Here is a 27,790-nt window from a genome sequence, read left to right as displayed (position 1 = left end):
GTAATTTCGCAGCGCTGACTTGTAATACTCAGTGGCTTTCAAGAATACCTGGAAAAAACACATCTTTCTCAGTCTGACACATTTTTTAATGATTTCACTTAAGGATACAAAGGCAGCTATTTCAGCTGGCAAGAGAAAGAGGGCTTGGCTTTTAACGAAGCAAATCAGTTCTTCGAAAGAGAGAGGGGCTTATTCTTTACTGTTGCATTGCTGTGAATGTGACCCAAGAATAAAAAAGCACGTTTTTCTGGTTTACCATTTGTAAAATGTTCCTGTAAGCTGCAGGTCTGATACTTTGCTAACATAATGGCAAATATTTTGATTCTTTAATATTTCCAGCACTGTAAAATCTTAAAAGCGCATTGTGTATTTCACAGCTATTGTAATTAAAAAGGCATGGCTTTTACAGCATAGTTCAGTCTGTTAGCTGAGCTGACCATTTTCTTTTGACACGGAAATTCTTAAATCAAGGGGTGGGAAGATGGGAATTTTACAGTAGTCCACTGCTTCCAAGTCTGAACTGGACACTCACCACCTGTTTTCACGAGCTGTTGCGCCGAATTCCTTGTCAGAGTTGCAGAAAACCCGGCTGGTTTGACGGAGCTCATGTTCCTATTGTGAGTCTCAGATTTCAAGACCTCAATGGTAGATTTTTGTTTGGGGAAAGTAAGCATTTTCTGAGATCTGGGAACACCCTCTCAGCCTCCTAAATCCTTGCTCCCTGCACCGTTTCTAATCCCGTGTCCTTCCTGGTGCTGATTTTATCACAGTACTCTTATTCCTTGGAGGATAGAGGCTGGTGACCTCTGCTTAAAGTGAGACTGTAGTTAAGAAAGTGGTTATTTAGAAATGACACCTTCTTGTTTAACAAAGAGACTCTGCATGCTCTGTATGCTTCCTTTGTTGACCCAGATGTATCTTGTCCCTGTCAATGTGGCTGGAGAATGAGTAGATGACTTCTCACCTCAGTTAGCATCATCAGGGTAATGGTCGAGAAAGCCTGACACACAGATTTTTTACTACCAGGAGTGACAAAACACCAAAAAAGACACAGCTTAATTTTTGAATCACAGGTTGGTTTCATAAGACAGACAGAAAAGTACAACCCCATCCGCCCTCAGAAAGCCGCTGCTATAATGAAAAACGAAGCCAAGCGTATCTGATGCAGTAACTGTCACAAAGGAAGTCAGGGTCCTGTTGGTACCGCAGGACTGGTCTCACGTGGCAGCCACTGCTTGCTGGATGCTGGGGACACGGCATGGGTCAAGTGTTTAAGGTAATTGTTTGTGAACTGGCCGGCTGACAGCTGAAGACCTGCAGTGAATTTGCAGTTTGGCCAGAGTTTCAGAGGGAGCAGCCTCTCCCACCACCAAATGGTTACATACCAGGAAAAGATGGGCTTCTGCCGTTATATTTTCCTTTCTGATTGACGGCTGCGGCAGTCTGAGGGGTGCATGCTGCCAGCAGGAGAGGAGAGGCGCCTGCAAAGGCACCGTGCAAGCCGGGTGGGTGCTCCTGCACCACGTGAACCCCTTCTTCCTCCATGGAGCGCCCATGAAGAGAGCAGGAGGGTGTCATGCCACCCCATAGGGAGTATCATGCTGGAGCAGCCCTGATGCAGCTGGGAGTTTGTGGCCAGTCCTGTCATCATTGGGACTCTGGAATGGTGGCCACAAAAATTATCAGAGGGCTGGAACACATCTCCTGTGGGGTCAGACTGAGAGAGTTGGGGTTGTTCAGCCTGGAGAAGAGAAAGGTCCACCGAGACCTTATTGCGGCCTTTCAGTACTGTAAGGGGGCCTGTAAGAAAGATGGGGACAGACTTTTTAGCAGGGCCTCTTGCAATAGGACAGGGAGTAATGGTTTCAAACTAAAGGAGGGGACATTAAGGCTAGCCATGAGGAGAAATTTTTTACAGTGAGGGTAATAAAACACTGGCCCAGGTTGCCCAGAGAGGTGGTAGATGCTCCATCCCTGGAGCCATTCCAGGCCAGGCTGGACGGGGCTCTGAGCAACCCGATCTAGTTGAAGATGTCCCTGGTCATTGCAGGGGGTTGGACTAGGTGACCTTTGAAGATCCCTTCCAACCCACACTATTCTATGACTGTATGAAAGTGTTTCCTTTGCTGTACTCCCCAAGGCTGGGATTTCCAAAAGCATGGAACAAAATTAAGCAACTTATTTCCCTGAAGAAAGGCAAACAATGGGCTTTGTTTGCTTAACCTACACTGGGTCTTCAGAGAATCCAAGCCCAAGTGACCTTGTGAGAGGGAATTGCATGGGCTTTGGGCTCTGGCACTGTCGTATAAATCCAGAACCTACAGTGTAATCTCCTTTTGTCATCTCTTAATTACTGTTGTGACATACTTTCAATGGGAAATTTCTGCAATAAATTTGTCCCTCTTAAAACTTTCCTCTGATGAAAAATGAGAATGAAAGATGTAGTTTGGGGCTGGTTTGAGTAAGGCTGCTTATTTATTGCTAGAAAGGCCAGAAGACCTGTTTTTATTTTCTCTGCGCACTCATGTTTACATGATCTTCCTTTTACTTCTGTTTTCATAAGAAAACCCTGAAAACCAGGAGGGCCACTTTTCAATCTACCGCTTGCTAGGCATCCAGTTTCAAAAAAGCAGATGTATGTAAGCCCATTTATAAAAATACACCCACATTTGCCTTTTTCCTGGTTCAGATAGTCTAAGAACCCTAGATTTAGTTGCTACTTAATGTCAAATATTAGCACCATAAAACCAGTTGCATTTAAATGCTTTTCCTAAGAGATGTGCTGTCTTTCCAGTCAGTTGTCAACTAGTTTTGCTCCAGGAGTTCAGGACCTGCCTCTCTGCCTTTGCTGTTTCATGAAGTTTCACTGCACAGACTTGATCTCCAACCATGAAAGCTATTTCAGATTTGCTAGGAGCCCCACAGATTCTGCGCCCTGGGAGCTGTGGAATGAAAGCCTTTGCATGCATGGAGGCCTCAGCTCTGCAGCTTTCTGCTCTGTGGCTAAAAGTAGCCAGTGTAGAAATTCGGTGCCTTTCTTGTTGAGTGGCAGCTTTTAGAAATCAGTCCATCTCCTGCATATCAGACATAGTGAGTATAAAGGAGCCACATGCTTTGTTATCACGAGAGGATGCCCTTGGAGTGATGTTTAAAGTTTAGCTTCATTCCAAAAGTGTTGGTTATTTTTTCACATTAATTGCCATTGGCCAGTGCCCACCCTGGCAGAGAAACTCCAGAAGCCTGTGCTTTCAGCCATGGTGGGTGAACCTGGAACCCAGTTATTTTTAGCATATATTGTGCATGGATTTCTAGCTGCCTCTCAATGATGTGAAAGCTCTTAATTGAATGTAATCCATGAAAGATTTATTCTCCGATCAGCTTTCTCACAGGAAGTGATTTTAGACTCATCAAATTCCAGCTGTTGCTTAAATCCATTTAGCCATCAAGCCTGTCCATTTTATTCTGAGTATCCCAGAGTGGTTCCCTGCTAAGGCCTAGAGATGGGCCTCCTATTCTTCTGTTTTCCATTTAAGTAAATCTGTAGAATAACACAGCTCTTCCCTGGTGTGTGGGGAAGACGAGCGAGGATGTGGAAAAATGGAAGTTGGTCTGATCTAGCTGATCCAACAAGCGTGGTTTAAAAACCCCTTTTCAGCTTTGTTCTTAAGATCCTTCTGCTTCCTCCAGTGATCCTACAGTAGCTGGCGCTTGATGACCGAGAAGGATGAGAAATGATCAAAAAAACCCCAAACACATAGGCTTTTGTGAGCTCTCAGAGCATTTGACCAGGCTTGGCTACGTATAGCAGCTCCACCCTCTCATGAAGCAACTTGTTTGTAGTTTTAGGATGTTAAGGATTGACTTCAAAGTTTCTAGTTACTTCTCATGAGCAGTGGAACTAAAACTAGAGATTTATACTCTTCTACACATATATGCACGTGATGAGGCTGCTGTATCTTTTCCTCTGAACCATCTAAAGAGAAATGGTATACATTAGCACAGCTGGTAGGTTTACTTCTTTTCCATCGCTGTGTTCTCCTTTCTGTGGCTCAGTGCTGTATGAATTCCACCTGTTATCACAGCATGTGACTGACAGGGCCAAGAGATTGTGGATTTGGGGGTCTCTTAGAAACAAATGGAGCTATTGAAGGTGATTTTGAAAGACCTGTGTAAAATATCTAGTAAAACTGTAGTATCAAAGTTTGTTTAAAAGATGTCTGAGACTTGGGTTTTTTGTTTCTTTGTTTTAATCACGTTTTTAGTAAAGAAAATGTTAAAGGTCTTGCTGAGTGTCTAGACAAAATCATTTGCTAACACCTGTAACTGCCCTTTCCCTTCCTGCTCATGTATTATATGGATAGTGTCTGTGTAGCTGGTAATACTTTTGCAAGTTCCTATTCCAGGAGTGGTGTTTTCTAGGATGTTCATTTGTAAATGTCTGAATTCCTCTGGGCAACTCTGCATTCCTTAGATCAGGGGAGGAAGATTTAAACTCCTGCTGAAAGGCATTGTGAGAGGGATAACATTTCTGGTTACTTCGTGTATCTCTAAGAGTATAATCTTAAGTTGATTTCTTGGATAATCATGCCATTGAGCTCAGAAATGTGGGTAGAATAGAAGAAAGAAAAATCAGGAATCAGAGTGAAATTTATCTCTTTTGTATTCCTTGTTATACATGCGTGCTTCCACGTCAATGTTTACATGTTTCAAGTTCAGTTGTCTCGTTTTGACCCAAGTCAGGATATTCAAGGTTGCTGAATATCAGGAGCACCAGGGTTTCTCACGACAGGAGTAGACACCCAGAAAAATTGTTGTGGTATGAACAGACACGTGGATGGCCAGAGAAGCTGTGATGTCCTGGCTTTCCAAAAGCACTTTAATGACAAACCTTTCCTAGAACATGTAAAGAAGAATAACTAGTTCATGTCTAGTACAGTCTGGAGGTCATGCATGTGTTTTGCCCTTCCATCTCTCCGCCTGTGTGGAGTGTAACCAGATGTGCTTGCTGTGCACCTTAAATTGAACCCCTGTCTCTGAAGTCTCTCAACACTTTCAGAAATAATGTATCTACTTTTATCTGGAGGTAGAAATGATAGCCCCAGCTAATATCCATAGGTTGCTTTCAAGGTTTGAAAAGAGAGCCAGAGTTCCCATCTCCAAAGTCAATTTCTAGAGACTGATTGCAGAGACACCAGTGTCTCAAAACTCCAGCTGAAGCCAGCCTCCACCCCACAGACCAGACTCATGGCTCTTTACATTGAGGTCATCTCTATACCTGTTCTGTGACACTACTCCAGTGTGGGAATGCTTGCACTGTTGTTGTTAGCAGACAAATGTCTCTTTCAGAATGCATTACACTCCTTCTGGATTCATGAGTAGTTTTGGCTTGCACACCACCCAGCTTGGTGACTTCTTCTGCAAATAAGTATTTCCTTTCATTTGTTTTCACACATTTATTGAACCTCTAGCTTTTTGCATTGTGACAGACAATGGATAGTTAATGGATAGTTAGTAGCCACTTTTTTTTCTGTAACAAAGAAATTGGAGGTTTTTTGGTAACATAAAAATATAGCAGCCTGCATAGACTACTACCATATTCATTCTCACTTTTTCTAAAGTGGATAAGTCCTTGTCATTTAATATCTTGAGTAAGAGCTGTTTCAAACCTCTGATTACCCTTCACTGATACCGTTTACTTTGGTGCAGACCATGGCCTAGTTTTAAGGAGGGGTCGGCCATGTATTTAAAATAACATTTGAAAAAGAAGGGTTATCCAGTGTGGAGGTGCAATTAAAGCTGGTTGTTGAAAATGGACCAATATCAGCAGCAATTAATGCTCGAGGCAAGAACTTGTTATTTTTCCCTTTTCTTGCTTCTTTTTTTCATATATTTGATGGGAGATGTGACAAAATGTCTGGCTGAGCCTTAAATTGCTGTTTCTTGTCTTTCTCCCCACAAAAGTGTGATAGCCATGTTCCCCTTTCTCTTTGCCGTGGAGTAGGCAGGGAGTCACCAGCAGGGCTGGGGGAGAAGATGGTGGACATGGGGGGATGGCAGAGCCATTCGCCTATGCTCCCATGAGATAAGGCAAACAAGCTAAACTTAGCTGGGGGTTGTATTTCGTCCTCCTTCCAGGGGAGTCCCAGGGGTGCAGGGCTGTGGTGGGGTTGGGCTGAGAGCCAGTGCCCTGCCACAGGACTCCTCTGGTGCCTTTTGGGTGGCCCTGAGGAGCAGCTGGTTTGGAGGTGCCATCATGACTGTGGTGGAGGGAAACCCCCTCTCAGCTGAGGGACGCAGAAGAGGTTGAGAGAAAGCCTCATCATGGGATGTCTTTCTCCGTCAGTTCTAGTTGGCAAGGTTGTCAGGCTCCCCATTCCCCTCGGGATAAGGTGGGCTCTTGCCTGAGAGAAATCAGTTTGGGTGAGGAGGAGAAAAGAGAGCGATTCCCTTGGCTAAGTGCCTGTGGGATGCTGGCGCACTCTCCCACCAGGAGGCTGTTCACTCTACAACCTGTCAAGGAAGCTACTGGAGCCAGAGACCCACTTCAGGACCCGGTATCATCTCAGGCAATGGTGGGGCCAGACAGGAGGATTTTCTTTCCCAGATGTTAGCCAAGGCTTACTCTGGCCGGGGAGCCTTCATAGCACATTGGAGAAGGACACAGGTGAGCCCCGACAGCTCCAGTGCTCAGTGGCCCAAGGAGTTCATTCCTATGGGATCAGGGACAAAATGTGATGTCTCCAGTCATGACTTTTTTATCAGGGCAGTCTCTCTGTGTCCTAAAAATGCCACCCCACCTTGTGTTTCCCTCCCCTCTTTTGCTTACTCACCACACTTTACCTGTGCATATGTGAGTCCGTCAGTAGGGGTAGGAAAGGAGAAGTACTATGGCCTCACCTAGCTCAGGGCTGCACAGTGAGGGATATGTAAAAAAGATCCAGGAACAGTGGACATGGAGGCCAAGCTCACTTATCAAACCTCTCACACACCCATTCTCAGTGCCCTCGTGGCACGTCTGTACCCCTGGAAGAACCGGTGGCCCACTGCCCCTCAGATTGTGCTAAAGATGGTGATACTGGCAGCTGCTGGAGACAAGCCTGGGCTTGGGTACCTCAGATGTGACCCAGTGTGACCATTCTTACCGTGATTAAAATAAAGAGTCCCTGTGTCAAGGTTGTCTCTGAAAAAAATCTACTCAGACATCTGGTCCAACCAGCACAGGAGAGTTTCCTACCATATGTTTCCACTACCTTCAGCCCAAAGAGCTGGGGGAGCAGGGGACACAGGGCTGCTCACAGCTTGGAGGCTGCTGTGCTGGGTGAGGAAGAGAGCCACGGCCACTTTCTGGCTCTTACCAGTCCCTCTTGAGTCCCTTCCTAGCACAGTCTGCCTGTGGGCACAGTGGGGCACTGGGGAGATGTTTTGCCTGTTTTCTTGCTGGTCGCTCACTGGAAGCCATGTGCCGGTGTTGGGAATCGGTGTCCTAGAACAAACCAGCGATGCTATTTGTGACCCACAGCAGCAAAAGCCTGAAACGTGAACTTAGGGCTGACACTCCCTCTTTAACCTGAGCCACTGTGCTTTTCGTCACTATGCCAGGAGTTGTCAGCTTAACTCTGGCTTTTTTTTTGGCTTGTGTCACAACCTAATAAGTTATAGGCCAGCTTCTCCTGTCGATGTTTTTGCTGCACAGAAGGCTTCACATTTTGTGAGCTTTTACAGCACAGCTGTGCTCAGAGATAAAACAGAATGTGTATACAGTACAGTATGCATTCAACTGATGCACTAGATTCTTCCCACCATATGTATGGAGTGGTGTGCATTTCACTCCGATACCTCACTGCCAAAACTGCCAGAAGCAAATAAACAAATGGCGGAAGAGAGACACCATATGACGCAGAGCCAGGCACATGACCTAGACTTTCAGAAAGAGGCCTTGGCTTCTTTTAAAGGATTACAGGGGTCCAATTTTTTTAAACCTCGCCTCCCACTGTGTGAAACGTTCTGCCAGTGTACGCTGTGAAGCGTGCTGGTTGTTAAAGAACAGTCATAGATTTCCCCTTTCCTGCTAAGCAGCTGGTGTTGCAGCTCCTCATGCTCAATACTCATTTCCCCATTTTTCGGTGCCAGTGATTCCCCATCATGTTTTCTCAATGGAGAGAGGAACAATGAAGATGTGTGAAGCAGTCTAATTCTGGAAGGAATGCTACTGTAAAAAGATGGAACACGTAATTAGGATAATGAGATTAATATTAGCAACAATTTAATGATTACTACATAAACAATGCAAGTGAGACAAATGGTTGTTCCATCTCGTTCCCCAGAAAAAAGTCACTAAGTTGCATTTCACGGCATTGGTGGTGAAGATGCCTCAAATAAACTGACACAAACGTTAATTGCATGGTTAGATGTGACTCATTTAAATTGTAATTCTGTTCCTGGAACTCACACTTGAACACTCACAGTTTGAAAAGGGGATTTCTTAGCTTCTTTTCTCTCTGACCAGCCTGTTCCTAAAGAAAAGACAATGATGGCCACCACCACAGCGCTCCTTCTGCTAGTAGTGCTGGGAAACACAGATGGATTTTCCTGTCCATTGGCCTCAATCTTATGTTAGGCTGAACATCTGTCACTAGACCATTGGTTGTCTTGCTAGCTCTGGCCTTTACCTAAGCTTAGCTTTACAGATGATTGTGTGAAGGGCAAGTGTGTGCTTTCTTCACTTTAGAGAAGTTTTAGGCACAGACTGAAAATGTGCGTTTAAGAACAACAGAGGTCAAGACCATTGCTGTGCTTTACAAAGCTGATACCCACTGCAAAACGGCCTGGATGCAGGTGAGATAATTTGGTCTTGGATTTTGATAGAATCAGAAAAAGAATAGAAAAATATGTTATGTTTTTCAGATAGCAGCAATGTTCAGTACAGTAAGAATGTGTTTGAAGTGTTTACTTAGAGCTGGTTCTTTGCTTGATGCACTTGTACTTCGGTATAGGGGCAGTAACAAGAGCATCAGTTTCTCCCAAGCCTTGCTGCTCCTACTGTAATATACACTATGACCAAGATAAAGACCTCTGCATCTTGGTCAAACAATGGGGAATTTGTGGAGCTGCACATGGTAGCTGAAAGGCCAAAGGCCACGTTTCTACAAGTTTCTTTGGACTCTGCTTAGACAGAGGCATCATTTCGACTATGCCCTAAAATGAGATAGATAAATGAGATTAAATGAGTCACTGCACTGGTGACAGAAGAGATGAGCTTTCCATTTACAGCTTGGGAGCAGAGAAACACCAGCAGTACTTTGCTCTCTGAATACTGCAGAGCTCACCTGGCTGCTTCAAGCCCAGTCCTAGAATGGAGGAGCCAGGGGCACTCACTGTGCAGTGGGGCATGATTTTGGCAGCTCCCAGCTCTGGGGCTGTGGTACCCACTGTGCACAGGAATATCCATCTCTTTTGTTCCCTGTGGAAACAGTAGCTCCATCTTTGAGGAAAATGGGACAGACCTGTGGGAGCAGAGCCACAAGCTACACTTCAGTGGGCCCAGCAGCACAATGGGTTATACGTTTGAGGTGAGACCTAACAGTCCATTGCATACTGAGGAAACATTAAAGAAGGCTAGAGCCATAAACAAGGTAATTTGCTAAGTATTTGTTGGAGGTGTTGGACAAGTGGGAGTTACATAAGCGACAAGCACATGAGAGGCTGGAATAAACCCATGGAAGCTTTAAAAAGCTGACAGTGCCACCCCTGAAATGGTAGGGATGCTCATGCATACGCGTGAGGAGACAGCAGTGCTGGCTGGGAGCGTGCAGGAGCCTGGTGCAGCCTCAAGGGATGCTTTTCAAGACGGGAGCTGCAGGGGAGGAGTGGGAAAAAGCAAATCAGGGTTACAGGAGAGGTACTAAAACAGCAGAACACACAAGCCTCTGGCAAGTGGTATGGGGCCCAGCAGATTGGGTTAGGGATGGAGGCAGCAAACAAACCATTTGAGTCGATGCAGAAGACAAAAAGTTGCTGAATGTGTTTCCGCCTCCTCCTTTTTCTAGTGGGATCATCCCAATTTTTAAGCCTATATTTAAGGGTTAGAGTACTATATGTATTTTTTTTCTGTAATAACAGTGCACAGAGCTGAAAACAAAGTTGTCTGATAGACCCTAGGGCCTGAAGTAAACTGCTAGGAATAGTTAGAAGTAGATTCCTGTAGGCTTAGAAACCTGGCCAAGAGTCTACCTGCAATTGCACTCCACAGAAGACAGTTGTGAAGGAAACTGAGAAGACAGAGGTGTTTTTCATCTTATTGTGACAGAAAGGAGAAAACTCAGAATGAGACTTCTCAAATGCCAAGGCAAATTGGGAAGATAAATTACAGTTGGTTACCTACCTTTGCCTGAAAGGATCTGTGTGCTCTAAACTTTCTTAGAGTTTGGACAGTTAGTTTCCTGGTTTTAGACATGATGTATGCTACTGGAATCCCTCTGGGCGATAGAGGGTTGCAGTGGGCAGTAGAAAATACAAGCATGCCACTGTGATTCAGAAATAACTTTTTGCCGGCATTGGGAGCAAGCTCTGAGGTGTTTGAGTTACGTCCCGTTTGTAAGTGAGAGCATGGCATCTCCCATGGTCACTACTTCTTCTTTGAAGAGTGGAAATCCTGGAAGAAGAGGGCTGCCTCATTTGGACTGTATCAGCCTATTGCTCTGTGAACTATCTTTGACAGTAAAACTTTGAATAAAGGCCTCAAATAAAGGTGTCAGGAGGCCAGGGAGGAGTACTCTGTCTGATATTAGACCCAAAGCCGGTGGCGATATCATGACCTCAGTCCCTGACCTCCAGCTGGGTTGTCGGGAATTATAACAAATGCTCCTCACCACCAACCAGGTTTTGCTTTTGTCCTGCTTGTAACTGCCACTGTCCCACCTTTTATTGCAGACATTCATCATCTGGCAGAAAGACTGGGAGATGATATTAAGGTTGTAGAAGATGTCATTTGTATCAAAGCTTCCCCTCCTTTCTTTTCACCTTCTCCTTGCCCATTCTCCTGCATACACTCCATTCCTGTTGGGTTTTGCCCCCCTCTCCAGACCACTCATCCCTTCACCCAGCTCATAAATGATTGCTTTAATAATATTACAGCCCTTCTATTTTGGTGTGTGAATAGCCCAAGTGACAAGTCACTCATAACCAAAGCAGGGAGAGATTTCTATTTTCACCCTTTAAAAGGCCACAGAAATACAGAGAATAGGTTCCTGCCTGTCTTGCATTGATCCAAGCTGAGCATTTATTGCTGCGGAATAGCTTGCAGACATAGTGCATTTGAGGGAAGCTTTACCAACTAGACCTGTCTATTGTTTTTCCTTCTCCACATTTATTCAAAGTGCAGAATTGTTTGTATACCACAAAGATGGGAATTAAAGAAAAAGAGTACGCGTAGAATTTACCAGCTGTTTAAGTCTTATTGTTACCTTCTGTATCGATCAAATCCGTTGCCTCTTAATTGGATATTGACTGTTGTGAGGCAAATAAGGCAAGCTGTCAGAGAGGGGAGGGATGGGGCGCGGGGTTTATCTTAATGGTATGTTGATCATCGCTAGTCTATAAAAGCCAGTGGGAGAGGAGTTCATTAAACCAGCCTGCAATTGCTTTAAAAAAATATGCTCTGAGTCAAGATGATAAATCATATATGTGACACTGCAATCAGAGAAAATCCGCATTGTTGCTCTGGTATTTACAATGCTGAAGCTTGAAATAAGCAGATGCATTGAAACAAATTCATTAGGGACTGTGATTTGTTTGGTCTGTGAGCCTTAGCTAACCATAACCAACATTTGAGGATTTCTTTTTCTTTTTTCTTTTTCCCTTGATGTTGTGTGTTTTTTTTCTGCCTCCCTGCTTCTCTGGCAGGCTGATTAGAAATGTGCGCTTGCCAATCGCAGGACTCTCATCTGTGCTGGGGAACCCTTGTAGAAACAGCAGCAGTGAGAAGGGATACTTGAGCTACCTGACAGTGACCCACACAGAATACTTTGGAAAATGCATTTATCTCATAAATTGTAATAAGTAGGGAATGTGAAGAGATGGAAAGCTTATCAGCTGTGCTGGGGTGAGGTACCCATTACAAAAATGGAATCTGCTGGGAAGTCTGTAGTATATTTTCATCTCTTTCCTAGCTGTATTTTAGTCTGTGTATTGAATATGTTGCAATAACTGTCAAGCACAGTCCATTAGTGTCTCTGGTTCAGGCCTGTCGTGAATCAGAAGGGAGATTAGCAGGACCAGGCTCGCTTTTATGAAGGTCCCACGCAGCTGTGACTTGTCGAAGAAACGTTCAAAGGGGCAATAAACAAAGTTTATTTCGAATTATCTCAATGTGATGTGTTTGTTATCATATTTATTCTTTGGCAATTCAGAACTGGCTATTAAAAATTTATGATATGGGTAAAGGTTTGTGCAGTTTGAAAAATTAGCTTTTGAGGCAGCCACCTGAACACTTCTCATATATCACCGTGCTGTGACCTGCCAGGGAAAGGGTAGCGCAGTCCTGTGGAAAACAGTAAAGCTGCAGAAACTGCCTGGTTATTAGCCGATACAGGAAGGAAAAAGGTGCATGATTCTGGAATGCAGTGGGAAGATGAACTTTAATGTGGAGTTTTCATTTGAGAGCTTAAGGCAGTTCCCTGCTCAGGCAACTGGATTGAGGCTGAGCTGGACCACCTTCGCTTGCTCACGGACCTGAGTCATTTAACATCTCAATCCTTCTACTCCTCTTCCTATAACAACTGGAAGAGTGGTCCAGGGCTGTAGACACCACTATTTTTGCTTCAGTTGCTCTTTCTGGATGTGTTGTGAAATTGAAGGTGATCATCTGTTTTTCCAAATATGACTGTGGTAGAAAGGGCTATTAAGGTACAGCATTGCAAGCTGTGTAAAAAGAAAATCCTGATTTTGCTTGGAAGGATGAGAAGTCCAGCAGGAAATCAGAGTTCCTCTATAAAGTATATAAAGCAAAACTAGGGGAGGGGAAGAAAAAGGCATGTAGAATCCAGAAAGCTGAATCTTTTTCGGGGTGGGGAGGAGTAAGTTCTGAGTGACTTTAAAATGCAGTAGGATGAAAGTTATTATTTTAGCAGGCACTAGGGTAGTACTGTTATTAGTATTTCCTTTTGATTCACTTACAATATTACATACATTATAATAGAGTTTGGATAATTTTATACCATGAAATTCTGAGTGAAAAATTTAATACAGAAAGCTGGACCTTTCAGATCTATAGCCTGTGGAAGACAAGCATTATTAAAAAAAAAAAAAAAGGAAAAAACAAAACCCAGAAAAGATCCATAAATAACCTTTTATCAGATTTTCAGGCACATTCGTTTGGATTTTTTGTGTGTTTCAGTTATGCAAGAAAATGAACGTGACATTCCTCAGTTGCTTTGACAAGGATAATTTCAGAAACACTGACCTATCATTCCACAGATTGGCACTTTCTCCTTCTTTGTCGTAATGCATTTTTTCTGGGGCAGCTTTTCTCAGCAAAACTGCCTGTTTCCCAGGAGTTCTATACCAGTTCAGAAAGGGACAATGAGGGGTTGTGGGTTGGGTTTGGTTAGAATGGCAGGTTCGACCTGGCGACTATTTATTTTTAAAGTCAAGGGGGTATTTCTTCTGTCAGCACAGTGGAGAAGATTGCAGGATATTCTGAATGATGTCTTTTCTCCGGTTTTAATCACACTAGCCAGACTGCTGGCTCCTGAAGACATTTCCACACCAGCCTTCTCCTGAACACGTGGACTCAAGCTGCTTTTCTAGTCCAGTCTTGCCATTAGTGGTGTTGCGTTCAGATTTTGTATTCACATTTGTAATAGCAGCTAAAATTTGAACAAAGGTTAGAGTTTGGGTCTAGATTCCTCACTGTCTATAGTGGGCGTATCACAGTAACACATAAACAGCTCTTACCAAGAGATGTGCCAACGATAGGATCCCTTGTCTTGCTGAGGATACCTGCAGGGAATGGAACCTCAAGCTCTACTTAGGGACTGCATCTTCACAGGGACATCTCTGCTCCTCCTCAGTGACCATATAACTTCACTGTGAAAGGGATTCCACAGCTGTACTCTTAATGTATAGAAGCCAGGAGCAGCTGAGTGCCAGGGAGAGATTTCAAGGACAGTTGTGGATGGATCCCAGCCAACAAAATGGCACAGACCTGTGTCCAGTGGAATGCCCTCTGCTCAGGCCCCGGGAGGAGCCCTGCACATTCCCAAGGTTTTACTTGCCGTGCTGATACTGTTCTGCTGGTTTCTGTCCACCAATGACTTCTTCCAGTGTAGACAAGGTCTTGACTCCTAACTTAAATAATGGGAGGAAATGTGCACTTGTGTATTGGTACATGTGTTCACGTGCATGTTGGGGTGGCATGTGTGAGGAGAGGAGACGAAGCAGCAGAAGAAGTCAACAAAAGTCCCTCTGGTTTTCTTCTGCATCCTTAATAAAGAAGTTATAAGAGGGCATATTCCCAATTTCTTTTCAACTTTATAGATCATCTCCAGTAGACAAATTGTCTCGTGGACCACTTCCCCTCCCGTTGGTGATCAAATAACATTCCTGTGGTGACTACAGCAGTTGCTTACATGGAAAAATAACGTTAGGAAAGTATTTAATGTATTTTTAGCTGTCTTTAAATTCATTTTAGCAGCTGGAAACAAGGGGAGTTAGTAGCACGTGACCTGCAAGCTCTCCATATACCACCAACAACTGCACAGAGAGCCACTGCTGCAGAGAGACCCCTGGCTGGGAAATGTTGGGTAGGGTGGCCACCTCTAACCTGAGCTGGTCACAGAAGGTCAGACAAAAGGATAACATCGATTTTAGTGGGATGAAAGTGATAACGAGACGATAAACACATAGTGTGATTTTTAGGTCTTTTATTTTCACTGATCTGGGCTTTGAGAGATTTTACGAGACATTGTTTTGACATGTTTCAAAATACCTGGGACTTTTTCAAAAAGCTTGAGAAGATTTTAGAGGCTCAGAGTGGCAAAATATTACAACTGTAGGGATTAGTGAATAGAGTGCAGCCGAGAGAGGCAATAAGCTAATAAATATTGGTTATTCCATCACTCTGCAAATCAGGAAAATCCTGACATCCTTGTGAAAAGCAAACCTCTTGTGGAACGTTAGTGGGAGCTTTCGCTGAGAGAAGACTTTCCCCGAGCTGACGGCTCGCTCGCTGCTGTCACTGCCCAGTTGCTGAGCCAGTGTTGTCTTCTCCGGACCATCATCCCTGGCCCTGCTCTGCTCCCAGTGCAAAGCCACAACCTGGCACCCTGGCGTCGGGCTCCCCTGCTTCCCCAGCCCACAGCAAGTGTGTTCATTTTTCTGGGAAGAATATACTCAACAGATGGAAGTTTAGTACTATTTTTACCGTTGCTGGTACAGTGAATGTAGAGACCATGGTAATTGATTATCTGGGAGAACAGAAATGCACAGGAACTAGAATTTCAAGGATTAGGGTCTCCCTGAGGATTTCCTTCAAGTTTCAGTGAAGGGAGAGATAACCTTTGTGGTGGAAACGGAACCATGGCTTTCAGCTCCCATCTGCGGCCAGCCTCTGGGGACAAGAGTATTAAGGGTGATGTGAACTTCCTCTGTTCATCACCACGGGATGGGAGCCTCGTCGCAGTTATCTGCGCTTCTATAGCAACACTGTTCAACTTCTCGCAGCTTTTTTTTGTCCTACCAGAGCCATTCAACTAATGCCTGCATTTAACTGGGGGTAACGGTCCTATGTTTCATCTGTTTTAAAGGACATTTATGGAAATCAGGTGGCAATTTTATCCTGAGTAGGCAGGCTAATATTCTGTTGCTCTGCACTGCACAAGTGGCCGTCGCTCTTAGGAAATAGATGTTAGGTGTTTTCAGTTAAGTGGCGTTAAACTTTTGTAGACCAAGCTGTAAGATTTCATTGCAAATGCACTGTCCCATTTTAGTGGAAGCTTTGCATTAACAAGTTCCATCTTAATCAATTATGCTGTTCAGCCTGCCGTGTGACTTACACTGTCATAAGATCCTGCCCTTAATATTAAAATGTAAGCACAGATTTCCTCTCCCAAGGCTAAAGCTGCATAAAAAGACTTAGACTGAAGCTAAGGAATCCTCTGTCTGGATCAAGATAATTCTTCTCCGAGAATAAGGAGAAACAAATATCCATGTACTTCAGAGAGGAGGAAATTCTGCTGTAGATTGTTCTTCCTCCGTCTTGTTAAAAAAAGGAATCTTGACTTAGTATATAGTCTGTTTCCAAACTATTGGCATCTTTCACAAATATAGGCTGGCTGGCTTATGAATAGACAGCGCAGTTCGTGTAGCCAAAGATAGTTGTCATCATGCACTTATTAATGAGTACACATATCTCTGAACATCAAATGCTGTGCTATTTTCAGAGAGGTCCTTTCAGATACTGTTTTCTGTCCTTTTCTTTAATTTTTTTTTCCTTACCCTTGTGCCATTTTCCTTCAAAGCTCAGTGGTAGAAAGCAGAGAGGAAAGGGACCTGAGAAGGGAGGTGTTCTCATCCATCCAGCGTCTCCACGTCAGGAGCTACTCTGTGCATGTCATTCCTGACAGATGTTTGCCTAATCTGCTCCTAAAAAACTCCAGTGATGGGGCTTTGACAGTCTCCTTAGGCAATCTGCTCCAGTGCTTTGCTGTACCAATCATTAAGAAGGGTTTCCTGATATCTAACCTGCAATTAAAGGCCACGATTTCCCGCGCAGCCCATCATCAGGCTGACCTTACAGCCAAGCCAGCTCCCCCAAGCTCTCTGCAGTTTCCTCACTACATATTCCTCGCCAGCACTGCTCCTTGGGTAACGTGCTGTCTTCTGCCCAGTTTTGTCGAGTGTCCAGCCCAGCGTCCCATGGGCTGACGATGGGCAGGTTTCCCTCTCAGAGTCCATGCAGCTGACAGGAAGGCGGCTGCCTGCCAGGAGAGGCTATTGAATTAGGAGATTCAGTAAATCCCAGGAGAGGAGCTGCCACAGTGAAGTTGCAGCAGTTTTGTGCTGATAAAACTAGCAGCACTCAGTGATGGTCCCAGGCCTCGGAACAGGAGCTGAAGCTTTTTTTGTCTTGGAACAAAATGTGCTGTGAGAGCAGTTGTACCATATATTGCATATATGCAATCAATTGCATCTAGCATTTTGGACGTACGTTTTTTGATGCAAGCATTTCTGTAACCATTTTAGCAGTTTAAAAGTATTTTAAAAAATCGGAGATCACAGGTTTGGCTTGGGTTTTCTTTCACTTGCTTCCTTTTAAACAATAGCAGGCAAAATGCATCCCATGGCTGTCGTTTGTCCGTCTCAACCACGACATCAGCCAGGCCTGATGGAGAAACTGCAGATGCTGTGAGTGAGGTTGAGGTGCTGGGGAGCTCAGGCTGTCACTCACTGGTGTGCAGCAGCAATTGAGAGTGAGTCAGTGTAGATACAGGCATATCACAACATTACCATGGCAAGATAAGCTCTGAGCCACTCTTTTAATACACTAAGAACAGTGCTGAACATTGTAAGAGCATTTCCTTCTTCAAATTATTTACAACTGGAAGATGGTAGTAATGAATTCACGTAAAGCAGCTGGGGAAATAGCCCTGGCTGCTAAGAATAGGTATTTTTTACAATGGAAACCAGCTAGCTAAGCTAAGTTTACTTTTGCTGCCTGAGTAAATGATAGCAGGATGTAGCTAAACTGGTTTTTGAGACAGGAATTTTTGGTGGCATCCAAAAATAAATAAAATAAGGTTTGGATCGGCAGGAGGGGGGACATGTTGCCGTCAGCAAGGGTGAATAACCTTTGTGTAACTGGCAATTTTGGTATGTGGGTCAAGGTCATTGGGGTTTGTATCTATATTTTGACATATGCACTACAAACACCCTGATATCCATTTCATTTTACAAGGTGTGTGCGTGCACCGAGATAATGCACCAGAGGGTCACTGGCAGGTTACAATGTGCCAGCCATCACGTGCACAAAGTCTAGAATAGAGCCAAGATACAATTTCAGGGGTCTGGGGGCGCTGATAGCATTCAGAGCCCAACATAACACCTGTGCCCTGCGCAACGTCTCACTGGCTCACTGTCACCGAGCATCCCATTGGCACCTGTGATCCTGAGCTGACAGGTCCGCTTCTATTTTTACAAGGCATTTTTAAGGCATTTGTCCCCCAGTTGTCTCCTAGATGACCTGAAAGAGCTTCAGTTCTTCACCTGTATTCCTTCATAGAAGGACAAAGTTTGTTTTCAAAATGAGAATTGGGTTTTTTTTTACAAAACATGATCGAATTTGGGCTTTTTATTCACGGAGCATAGGGAATAGATTCATTGCATGAAAAAGGTCTCAGTTTCAAACTAATAGCTAGAAGAATACATTTAAACCTGTGTCAATATAAAAGTGATTTCAGGTGCTCAGGAATGCTCTGCCTCTTCCTTGTGGTTTGAAAGAAAAATTTTAAACATTTTCCACCCTGCAACTATTGAGAGCAGTGAAAGAAAATACATATAAACTGCTAGGAAATGTACAGAATAAACTTGTTTCCCACTTCCTGCTTTTTGTAATAGTCATCAGTGTAGGTACTACTCCATACTTTGGACAAACCTTGCACTTTTAAAATGGTATTTTCTGTCAGGCAGAGTTTGCTCATGCCCTATGGCAAAGAAGCAGAGGCTTGCTGGACTCAATGGGCTTTCCATGAGGTGCAACCCCTTCATGTTTTTCTAAAAATCCTTGATGCTGTTAATCTGCGGCTCCTCTTTCCCAACCCCATATCCCCGGGGAAGGGCAGAAGCCTATTGGAAGGCAAACAACCCGTAGAGCATACAGGGTGTAAATATATTTCATAAATGCCAATGCTGAAAAAGCCTGGGTGGTGGGAGTGTGACACACGACGACAGGCAGCTCACACCGTGAGGGGCTACAACACTCTGAGATCTGTGTGCGTTGAGCCCGGGCATCCCTGGATCCCCCCACCCTGGGGAGGGGACATGGGGCAGATGGAGGTACAGGGAGTGGGGCTACCTGATCCTCACCCTGTCGCCTTCAGCCTCTCCCCTCGCCCCCACTTTCACCCCCACCCTCTGCCCTTCCTCCTCTCCCCAGCTTCTTTTGGGCAGGGGCTGATTTAAATAGGTTGGCAGGGAGCCAGGAGCTCATCATTTTAATGCAGTGTAAAATGGAATGTGCATAATTATATGCAAGCCATATGTGAGGGAGACAGCTCAGCTGTGAATTTCGTGAGGCTGTGAGAGGGAGAGAGCGAACAGTCAGGGATCAGATGAGATGGAGCGGAACGGAGTGCAAGTGTCACCCAAATGAACAGTGTAATGAGTGTATTGCTGACACTCCTCCTTTCACCTGCTTCTCCCTTTTGCTTTAACTCAAAAGCAGAAAATGCTGTAGATGAGAAGGGAAAAATACTATATGCAAGCAGGATTGCTAATGGGCTCTGGTAATGTCTCCATTTAAACTTCAGTTTTCTTAATTAACAGTGTAGTTCTAAATAACCAGTAACTTTTAATGCATCTTTGTCATTAAATATTTTGACCGCATTTGACTGAAGGATCATTGTTCTCGCTAGATGGTTGCTCCTTTCAAAGCTTCACTTAAACATGGAGGGGGAATCCATTTATCTATAATAGTATTACATGTAAATGATGACTATGAAAACGTATTTATTTTTTTGGCCTTGCTGTTAAACTGAAAATACATTATGCAGGGATTGCTTAAGCATGTCAAAAAGTTTAAATGAGTACATATGTAATGTAATCCTGAAAAATGCAATTGAAACCCTGAGTTACTCACAGTTTCCAGCTCAAATATTTCATTTTGGGTTTGTCTTTTGTTGTTATAATTATTTGCAATGCAATGAATTTGCATGTTCAACCTGAGCTATGTAAGAAAACAACATCCCAAGTTCTCATATCTAAAAGGTGTACTGCGTATTTAAACAAACGTTTAAATAATGTTGTATTTTGGGATTCCCATCTGTTTTAATGATCTGAGCTGTTATGCTTTTAGCTATTTTTTTTTTCCTTCCATTATTTGTAAGTCCCTAAATAGGCCATTATATTTTCCTTCAGGCTAGAGATGAAGATGGACATGCTGAAAATTTTCCCCAGCAGCACTATGCTAAGGAAACTCCAAGACTTGCCTTCAAGAATAACTGCGAACTACTTGTAAGAATAACATACTTACAACAAGTCTAGATTGTTACTTTAGCACAGTGAAACCTTTTTTTTTTTTTTGAAAGGCTTTTGTTCATTATGACATACATTATGAAATATGATAGTGGTTTTTATTTTTTCCTGTTCTGATGCTAGTTCTGCTATCCGTGAACAATTTAAGATCTCAGATTGCTTGAAAAATCTCTTATACTTGGTAACAGCACATGAATGGCCTTGTTGTACTGCCTTGTCTCACACGGTAAATCAGGGAGAGCCACACAGGTAGCGGTTGGTGATGCACGAAAAGCCCCCACCCCACACATCCCCTGAGATGACCCAAAACTCACTCTCCCATCCACCTTTTAACTCTGCTGTGTTTTCTGGTGTCATTCTGCTGACACGCAGGGCTCCCTTCAGAGCTCGCCTGTTCCTCCCCTTCCTCACTGCATGCAGGCGGGAGCATCCTCTCCTCTCCACTCCACTCCTCTTCTCTCCTCTGCTGCGGGGAAAGAGCGAAAGCCGGGAAAGCACGTAGAGGGAGCTGGGAGTGTTTACAAGCCGTAAGAGAGATGATATCAGCTGTGAAAGAATCTCTGTTCCAAGGCAGGGTTAATTTGCTGTTCATTTTAGCATTTGCAGCGAGGCAAGATTAAAAGCAAGCAGGAATGCCTATTATATTTCTATTAAATGAATCTGTTGGGACCTAATGTTCTTGATTAGCTTGCGAAAATGAGTGCTCCACGATGAGTTTTTCTGTTTGCCTAAAGTAAACAGAGAATGAATTGTAATACGTTTAAGAGAGATTCACTCACGGCTTTCGAAAAGGGAGTTTTAGATGGATTGGTAGATCTCTCCCTCACATTCACCTTTCTTCTCAGCCGCACTTAAGTAAAATGTATCGTTTGTCTAAATGGAAATATTTGCAGAGAGTCAGAACACGGGGTAGTATATTTTGAAACAACACCACTTTTTTTCTCCTTATAACTCTAGCAGAGGGGGGCGGCGGTGGAGGAGTGAGCTGTGTTTCCTCCGCATTGAAACCCATGTCTGCCTCCCCCGTAGAGGACGCAGGGCCAAATCCTGATCTCGGTCCCCCAGGTGCAACACCCAGCGAAGGCGAGCTGTTGAGCTGATATAAACCAGTGCTGAAGGTGGTCCCCAGATTCAAGTGGTTGTTTGGAGAAGCCCAGACCGGAGGGCAGCAGCCCTGGGGATGGTGGCCAGTCCCTGCTCCTGCCCAAGAGCACCTTGGCCTCACCTGCACTGGTGGGTTCATAGAGTCACCTACCCTAGGTGTCCCCTGTGCTGAGCCAACCCCTCGGTTAGGTCATGACAACACCTTTTAGAGCCACAGGTGTCACTCAGAAGGATCAGTGTGTTCCCAGGATAATTCTCCCCAGCAAAAAGCGACATAAACCATAAGGTCTTCCTTCCTCTTAAACACCTTGCAAATTTCCTGCTGGTTTCAGGGGCAGCAGAGTTACATCCTAAGGGGAGGAAGCTAGACCAACACAAAAACCAATTCCCCAGTGCAATCACAATGCTTGTGCCGAGTAAGTGAAACTGTTTCTTCAAGGCCATGCTTAATTACTGTGCGGCTGGTCAAATCAGGCCTGACGAACCATCACAGCACACCAAAATGCCCCCAAAGCCAATAGGGTTTCTTGATGTAGGAGGAGTGCAGCTAGACTTGGGAGACAGCACAATATAAAATAAGTCATGTGTTACCTCGTTTGAAAATCTGCTTTATTTTTAGTGCAAGCAATCAATGAACCAATTAACCCTCTTTGTGCTATTTAAATCAAGCATTCTTTTAATACCCAGTTAATTGTTCCTCTATTTAATGCATTTAAGTTTTTAGTTTATTATATCACCCCTGCATCTGGCAAAACCTCAAGTCATCCAAGTTAGTCTTTCATTTGCTTTTTGGACAAGTTTCAGTTCTTGTTTAAGGAAGTAATAAAAGTAATTTGTCATAGTTTTATTTTTCCTATGCTATTGGAAACAAAACTGGCAGGGATGTAGTCTGTACTCAATTTGTATGTGAAAACAAAAGTAGACAAATAATTAATATGTACTTCTGCTGTCTTTGAAGATATATTGTAGGAACTTTCAGTGGAAATATGATGTTGAGGCTAGGCTTTGGTGATGTGGGGCTAGTGTTATTTGTCAAAGATGCTATGTTTTTCACAGAGAGGTAGTGGTTTTCCTTCTGTATTTTTACTATTTTGGGAAACAATACTATATTTAAATGTTCTGGAGAGTAAAGTGAATTTCACAGGAACTGGTCTTAAAGACACCATCTTTCTCCTAAAGGCTAGTCAGTATTCCTACATTTGTGCTAGGAATTGTTTCCTTGGGAGGGAAGAAGGGGAAAAAAATATGAAAGAAAGGAGTGGCGACAGCTGCTTCCTCTAAAAAAATATTTTCCCAATGATAAAAACTTACCCAGAGTCTAACAATGCAAGTCAGATGCTGGCTGAGTGAAAAGCTGGGATTTTTTAAATGAAAGAGAAACTGAAACTTGTTTATACTTTTGAGAATCAGGAAATCCTTGGAGTTTTCGCAGTACAGTTGAGAGTACTGTAATAGCCTGTCAGGTGAAATTGGAGGCTTTGGCTCAAAAGTGCCTTCAGTGCTTTAGGGTTCAGCTGCCGTTTTCCAGCAGGGTTTGTTCAGGCAAGTGCAGGCTCCTGTGTTTGGGAAGTGCTGGTGCTGGGAAGGGCCTGCTGGATGGGTTGCCGGAGCCGGGGTGCTGCTGCTGGGTCTGCGTGCCAGGTCACAGGCGCGCACGGCAAGCTTTAACTCCTCGGTACTTGGAGACAATTGAAAGCGTAGTAACACAGACTGTTGCAAATTGTATGCTTTTTCATTGCTTACTCCTCAGAAGAAGAGATAATTTAGGTAGTGAGGTACAACTCAGCTATTTCGTTGTTGTTTCTTTTTGAGAGGGAGACACCTTGGTAGAAAATAGGAGGAAGAATGAGATACAATTTAGGCAAAAGAAACCCCACAGTGCTTGCGGTAGTTCTGCATGTTAAGAAAAGCAGTGACAATGAAAGATTTTGGTTGATATAGAAAGCCATTGTGCAGTTACGGGATTAGGTTGGAGTATTCATTTCCCACATGAAGTCCAGAGATTGTTGCGTGTCATGCCATTCGTTGTAGAAAACAGAGAGGTTAAGACGCTCTAGTCAATGAGGACATAAAATTTTCATTGTAAACTTTTCAGTATTTTTGAGCATCATGTTTTAAGATACCCATGATAAATACTGGGAACTACATAAAACGAATTTATTTTTAAAGACCCGGGCCAGCATGCTGTGTTGGCTAGCCGTCCACTCTTCTCCCATAGGCACCACCTCAGGATTTTAATTTCTTATTCTGTGAGTGGCTGGAAGCTTTTCTTTCAGGCACATCTCTTTGTTTCCAGAAGAAAAAGGTAGAATTTAGTCCTCTGGAAGCTGATTGTCAGGGAGCAGTACAGTCCAACTAATAGTGGATTTGGGGAGAGAGATGGGATTAACTGCTGAGAAAGGGCAGGCTAGAGTGAAAAGGCCAGAGAAAAGCCCACAGCCCTGGCCCTAGCCAGCTGAAATTCCTGAACCATTGCCTAGAGAAAGGAAAAATCCATCTGGCACCTACCCAGGTTAGTCAGGGTAGGAAGAGCCATGCTTGGATGCCTTTTAACAAAAGTGGGAAAGAAAACCCAACGGTTTGTCCTTCCTCCCCCTCCCCCAGTTACCCAGAATATTAAGTCAAGGTTTCAGATTGGCGTGCTGCTGTATGAGCAAAGGAGGGTTTGATGGGTTAAGGAAATTAAACGCCAGGTTGCTTTCCAGTTCATTTGTTTATGGAGATGATCTGAGTACCACCCACCGCTATGGGATTATATGTAAAGCAAGCGAATAACCAAACAAAACATAAACACTCTGAAAAAAAAATTCATTTCCAGTCCCACACCCAGCTGTGATCCACGGTTTTCCTGCAGTAAAATTATGATCTTTTTCTCTTTGAAATCAAAAAGTCTGTTCCTAGTAGTTCTACTCTGGGAGGATAAATTCTTGATTCCAGTATGTGATGAATTATAAGATAGTCCTGGTGCTTAGAAGCTGTTACACAGAAGACACAAAATAAAGCATGCTTGTTATTGGATTTAATGCAAACTCACCTATGGCCAGTTATCTTTAATCATGTACAAAAAGAGGCAGAGAAGGCCCTGAAAACACATCTACACCTGAAACATGAAATACGAAATGTTCTACAAGGAAAAGCCTTTGGGGAGGCTGAGACAAGGCTGAGAAGTCGGAGCCACAGCTGATGCTTTGCTTGAAGTCGTGTCGCTTTGCTCTGCTGTTCCAGCCCGGGAGACAGGGTCAGGGAGCATGGCCCATGTGTGACATCTGGATGGGGCAGCAAGGGTGGTACTGCAATGTGGGAAAGATTTCATACCTACAAGACTGATTTTAAAAGGCGATGAGAATGTTTGTGATCATATGAGGCCAGTAGGTTTTGTCGTCATAGTCAAGTTAAATGTAAATAGGCATATTCGTAACCTTTGGAGGCCATGAGATTTTTGGTTTCAGAAAGTGAGTTTGGGACTCTTTTTTTTTAAGGTACTTCAGTGTCAAGCAAAGCCAGTCCCTATTAGTGCTTCAGCATCAGTCCATTTATAACCACTGTTCCCTCAAAAGGGGAAGATAGCTTTGCTCATCCCCTCTCTTGCCTTTCCCCCCACTTTCTGTCTCCCATGTTGCCTCCTTATTTCTAGCAGAGAGGAGAGAAAAAGCAAAAGCTCTTCCCCACTGTAGCCCTCCCTGGCTCTTCCTTCACCCTGTTAGGTGCAAACTGGCAGAAGGAAAGGGAGAGCTCTTCTTCCATCCTGGCCCAGAAAGCTGGAGCGGGACTGCTGCCCAGCAGCTCTGAGGGATGCAGGAACACATCTCGATTTTAAAGCAATGACTTTGGGGTCAGGAGGTGATTCCACTACTCTGGAGAGGTGGGAGGTGAGAGGGGGAGAAGTTCTGTGACACCTTGTCAAGCTCCAGGTCATAGAGCTACTGGTATCCAGGTCTGCCAAGAGGTGCTCACCACTGTTTCAGCATCACTTGCCGTTTGCTGTGCCTCACCACTGGTGCTATTTTTTGGTGGTTTACCAATGGATTTCATCAGTGTCTTGCTCAGTTTGCCACCGCAGTCTGAGAGCAACTGATACTGCTCCATCAGCTGCGCTGTGGTGGATGCAGTGATTTGAGCAAATGGCCATGCAAAGCCCGTAACAGCCAACGGAGAGACCGCTGTTGGTTTCAGGGACTTTGGATCAGGCACAAAGAGCTGTCAGAATGGCATTTATGGCTCTGGAACAAAAATATTGAGAAAAGCAAATTGTAGCAGTGAATTGATACTGATGTTCTTAAAACCTCAGTAATCTTGGCCACAAGAAATTCAACCTTTCTTGTGACTGAAATAACAGTGAGGCTTAGGTCATATTGTAGGCTAATCGCCTGTAACGTTTCATTTTCAGAAACTAAATTGTTCGTGAGTTTTAGCAGCATATTTAAAGAAAAACGTCCCCAAAACCCCACCAGAAAAAACCTTCCGTTCTGTTTCTTTTCAAGCAAGGGCAACAAACCAGGCAAAATTATTGTAAAGTTTTTTTTGGTCCTTAGTTGCTGCCAGGCTGAATGAAGGGCTGTGTGGTGTTCACCTTGCCCACACTCCTAAAGACTGTTGAAGTCGATGGACATGGGGTGAATGCACTCAAAAAAAGGCAGCGCTCACCCCAGCTGCAAATTTGCAGCCCCGGGAGAAGAGGAGAGCCCTGACACCCCTCTCTGGCTGACCCTGCCTGCCTGCTGCCTGCCTGCAGGGTCAGCTCTTAGGTAGTCATCCATGGGGCTCTGGCTGCGTTGGTGGCTGTCCCCTGATAGGCATCTCGCCAGGATAATGAACTTCCCTAACAATAATGCCAGACCAAAGACAGAGCTGCAGCCTGCCAGCCGCCCTGCGATATGCAGTCCCCAGGAAGTGATAGGCTCTGTGCCTGTCTACACATATCTATTTACTGGTTTAGAACAAACTCCTCCACTGTCTTGCCCGGTGCACGGACTGTGTCCCTCTTGCCCTGCTTTTTAATTACATGTTTTTCTGCTCCATAATAGAAGTGAAGGCTGTTAGTTGCTTTATGGCAGCACGGGCTAGACCTGGAGGGTTTGAGTCCTATTTCTGGGGCTGCAACAGACATTCTTGGGGGTCTGGGGACATTTCCTTGGTCTTTCAGGCCTTCCATTCCCCTTCTCCCATCCTGCATCACCATCCTGCTAACAAAATATGTGTTTTTTTTGACTCACACCATGTTTACAACTCCACAATCTCTGATTCAATGCCCAGTAAAATCAATAGTATCTCTCTCGTTAGCCTTCAGTGCGCTGAGTGACACCCCGTATTCTGTAGACAAGAAAGGGCAATCGACTGCTTCAAGATGTCTTCCCCCTCTCTCACCAAAATTCGCTATAGGCCTGCTAACAGCTAATTTGAAGCGTAGCAAACATGATCTTTATGAATAGTATTTAAACTGAAGACTGCAATCAGAAACCAGCTATAGAAACGTACAGAAAATACAGCCCTGTCACAGCAAGCCTGAGAGAGTGCCTCTACTGGAAATAAGACCTGAACCTCACTCCTTTTATACTTGGAATTAGCAAGTGACCATGACCTACAGCATGGGGGAGAGTGAGGGATTCCCCTCTCCTCCTGCAGAGGTGGGCAGGAGGGTGCCATTAACCTGTGAGAGCATTGAGGAGGGTAAGTCTCTACCAGTTCCCAGGGACACATATAAAATCCTCAGGATTGTGCGGAGCGGGGATAAGGAGATGGGGTTTAAAGGAATGAAGCTCCCCCATGGTCAAGGATGCAGCTTCCCACACAAGCAGGCTGGTACCCCCAGTAGTTCTACATAATCCCTGGCTTTTTGCTCCAGTGAACCAAATTGAGAAAGACAATTCAGTGACCTGAAGAGATGGAATAAAAGGTGTGGCGGTGAGAGAGGTGGGCAGCACAGGAAGACAGGCCATGAGAATAGGGCAGATTTGACAAAGACCACGGCTACCAATGGTAGATGTTTGGGTTCCCTCAGCTGAGAACAAGTCATGTCCCCTTTCTCACAGCACCTGCCCCAGGTATGCTAAAAGTAGCAAGGAGCTTCACCCTGGTATCTCTAGTTTAGCGTTTTCCTCCATACCAATACATGAGCATTATTTTAGGATGTGACAGTTGACACTTTGTGAACGCAAGACTGCCTGTCCTCAGAAGGAGGCATGTTTTCTAGTTTTTAACATCATTGTTATTATTTCAAAAGAGAAGCAAAATGCATTTGTTAAAAAGGAAAATAATTAAAATTCCATTACAGCTCCAGTTCTGTCATCTTCCTCCCCAGAACAAGCATTAACATTTTTATTAATAAATGTGCAATTACTAGTGACCTCTGAATAATTTCTCCAACCTTATTCTCCTCACTGCAATGCTGCATTGTATTACTCTATTTTCAGTCTTTGCTTTCCTCGTTTGATGCGTTTAC

At 44.1% G+C, this 27,790-nt stretch overlaps 1 protein-coding gene across 2 annotated transcripts in view; it reads left to right on the top strand.

Annotated features, from left to right (window-relative positions):
* SOBP (sine oculis binding protein homolog) overlaps positions 1–27,790 on the top strand; it is a 117,737-nt gene that overhangs the window by 44,516 nt on the left and 45,431 nt on the right. Inside the window, exon 5 of one of the 2 annotated variants that reach the window (XM_065834291.2) lies at positions 20,131–20,226. The exons of the other annotated variant lie outside the window; for it this stretch is intronic. Within the exon in view, the coding sequence (XP_065690363.1) occupies positions 20,131–20,226 (96 nt within the window). The remainder of the gene's footprint in view (positions 1–20,130; positions 20,227–27,790) is intronic. 2 annotated transcript variants of the gene reach the window in all.

Source organism: Patagioenas fasciata, chromosome 3, assembly GCF_037038585.1.
Source record: "Patagioenas fasciata isolate bPatFas1 chromosome 3, bPatFas1.hap1, whole genome shotgun sequence".
NCBI lineage: Eukaryota > Metazoa > Chordata > Aves > Columbiformes > Columbidae > Patagioenas > Patagioenas fasciata.
This window is presented reverse-complemented; position numbering and strand designations above follow the sequence as displayed.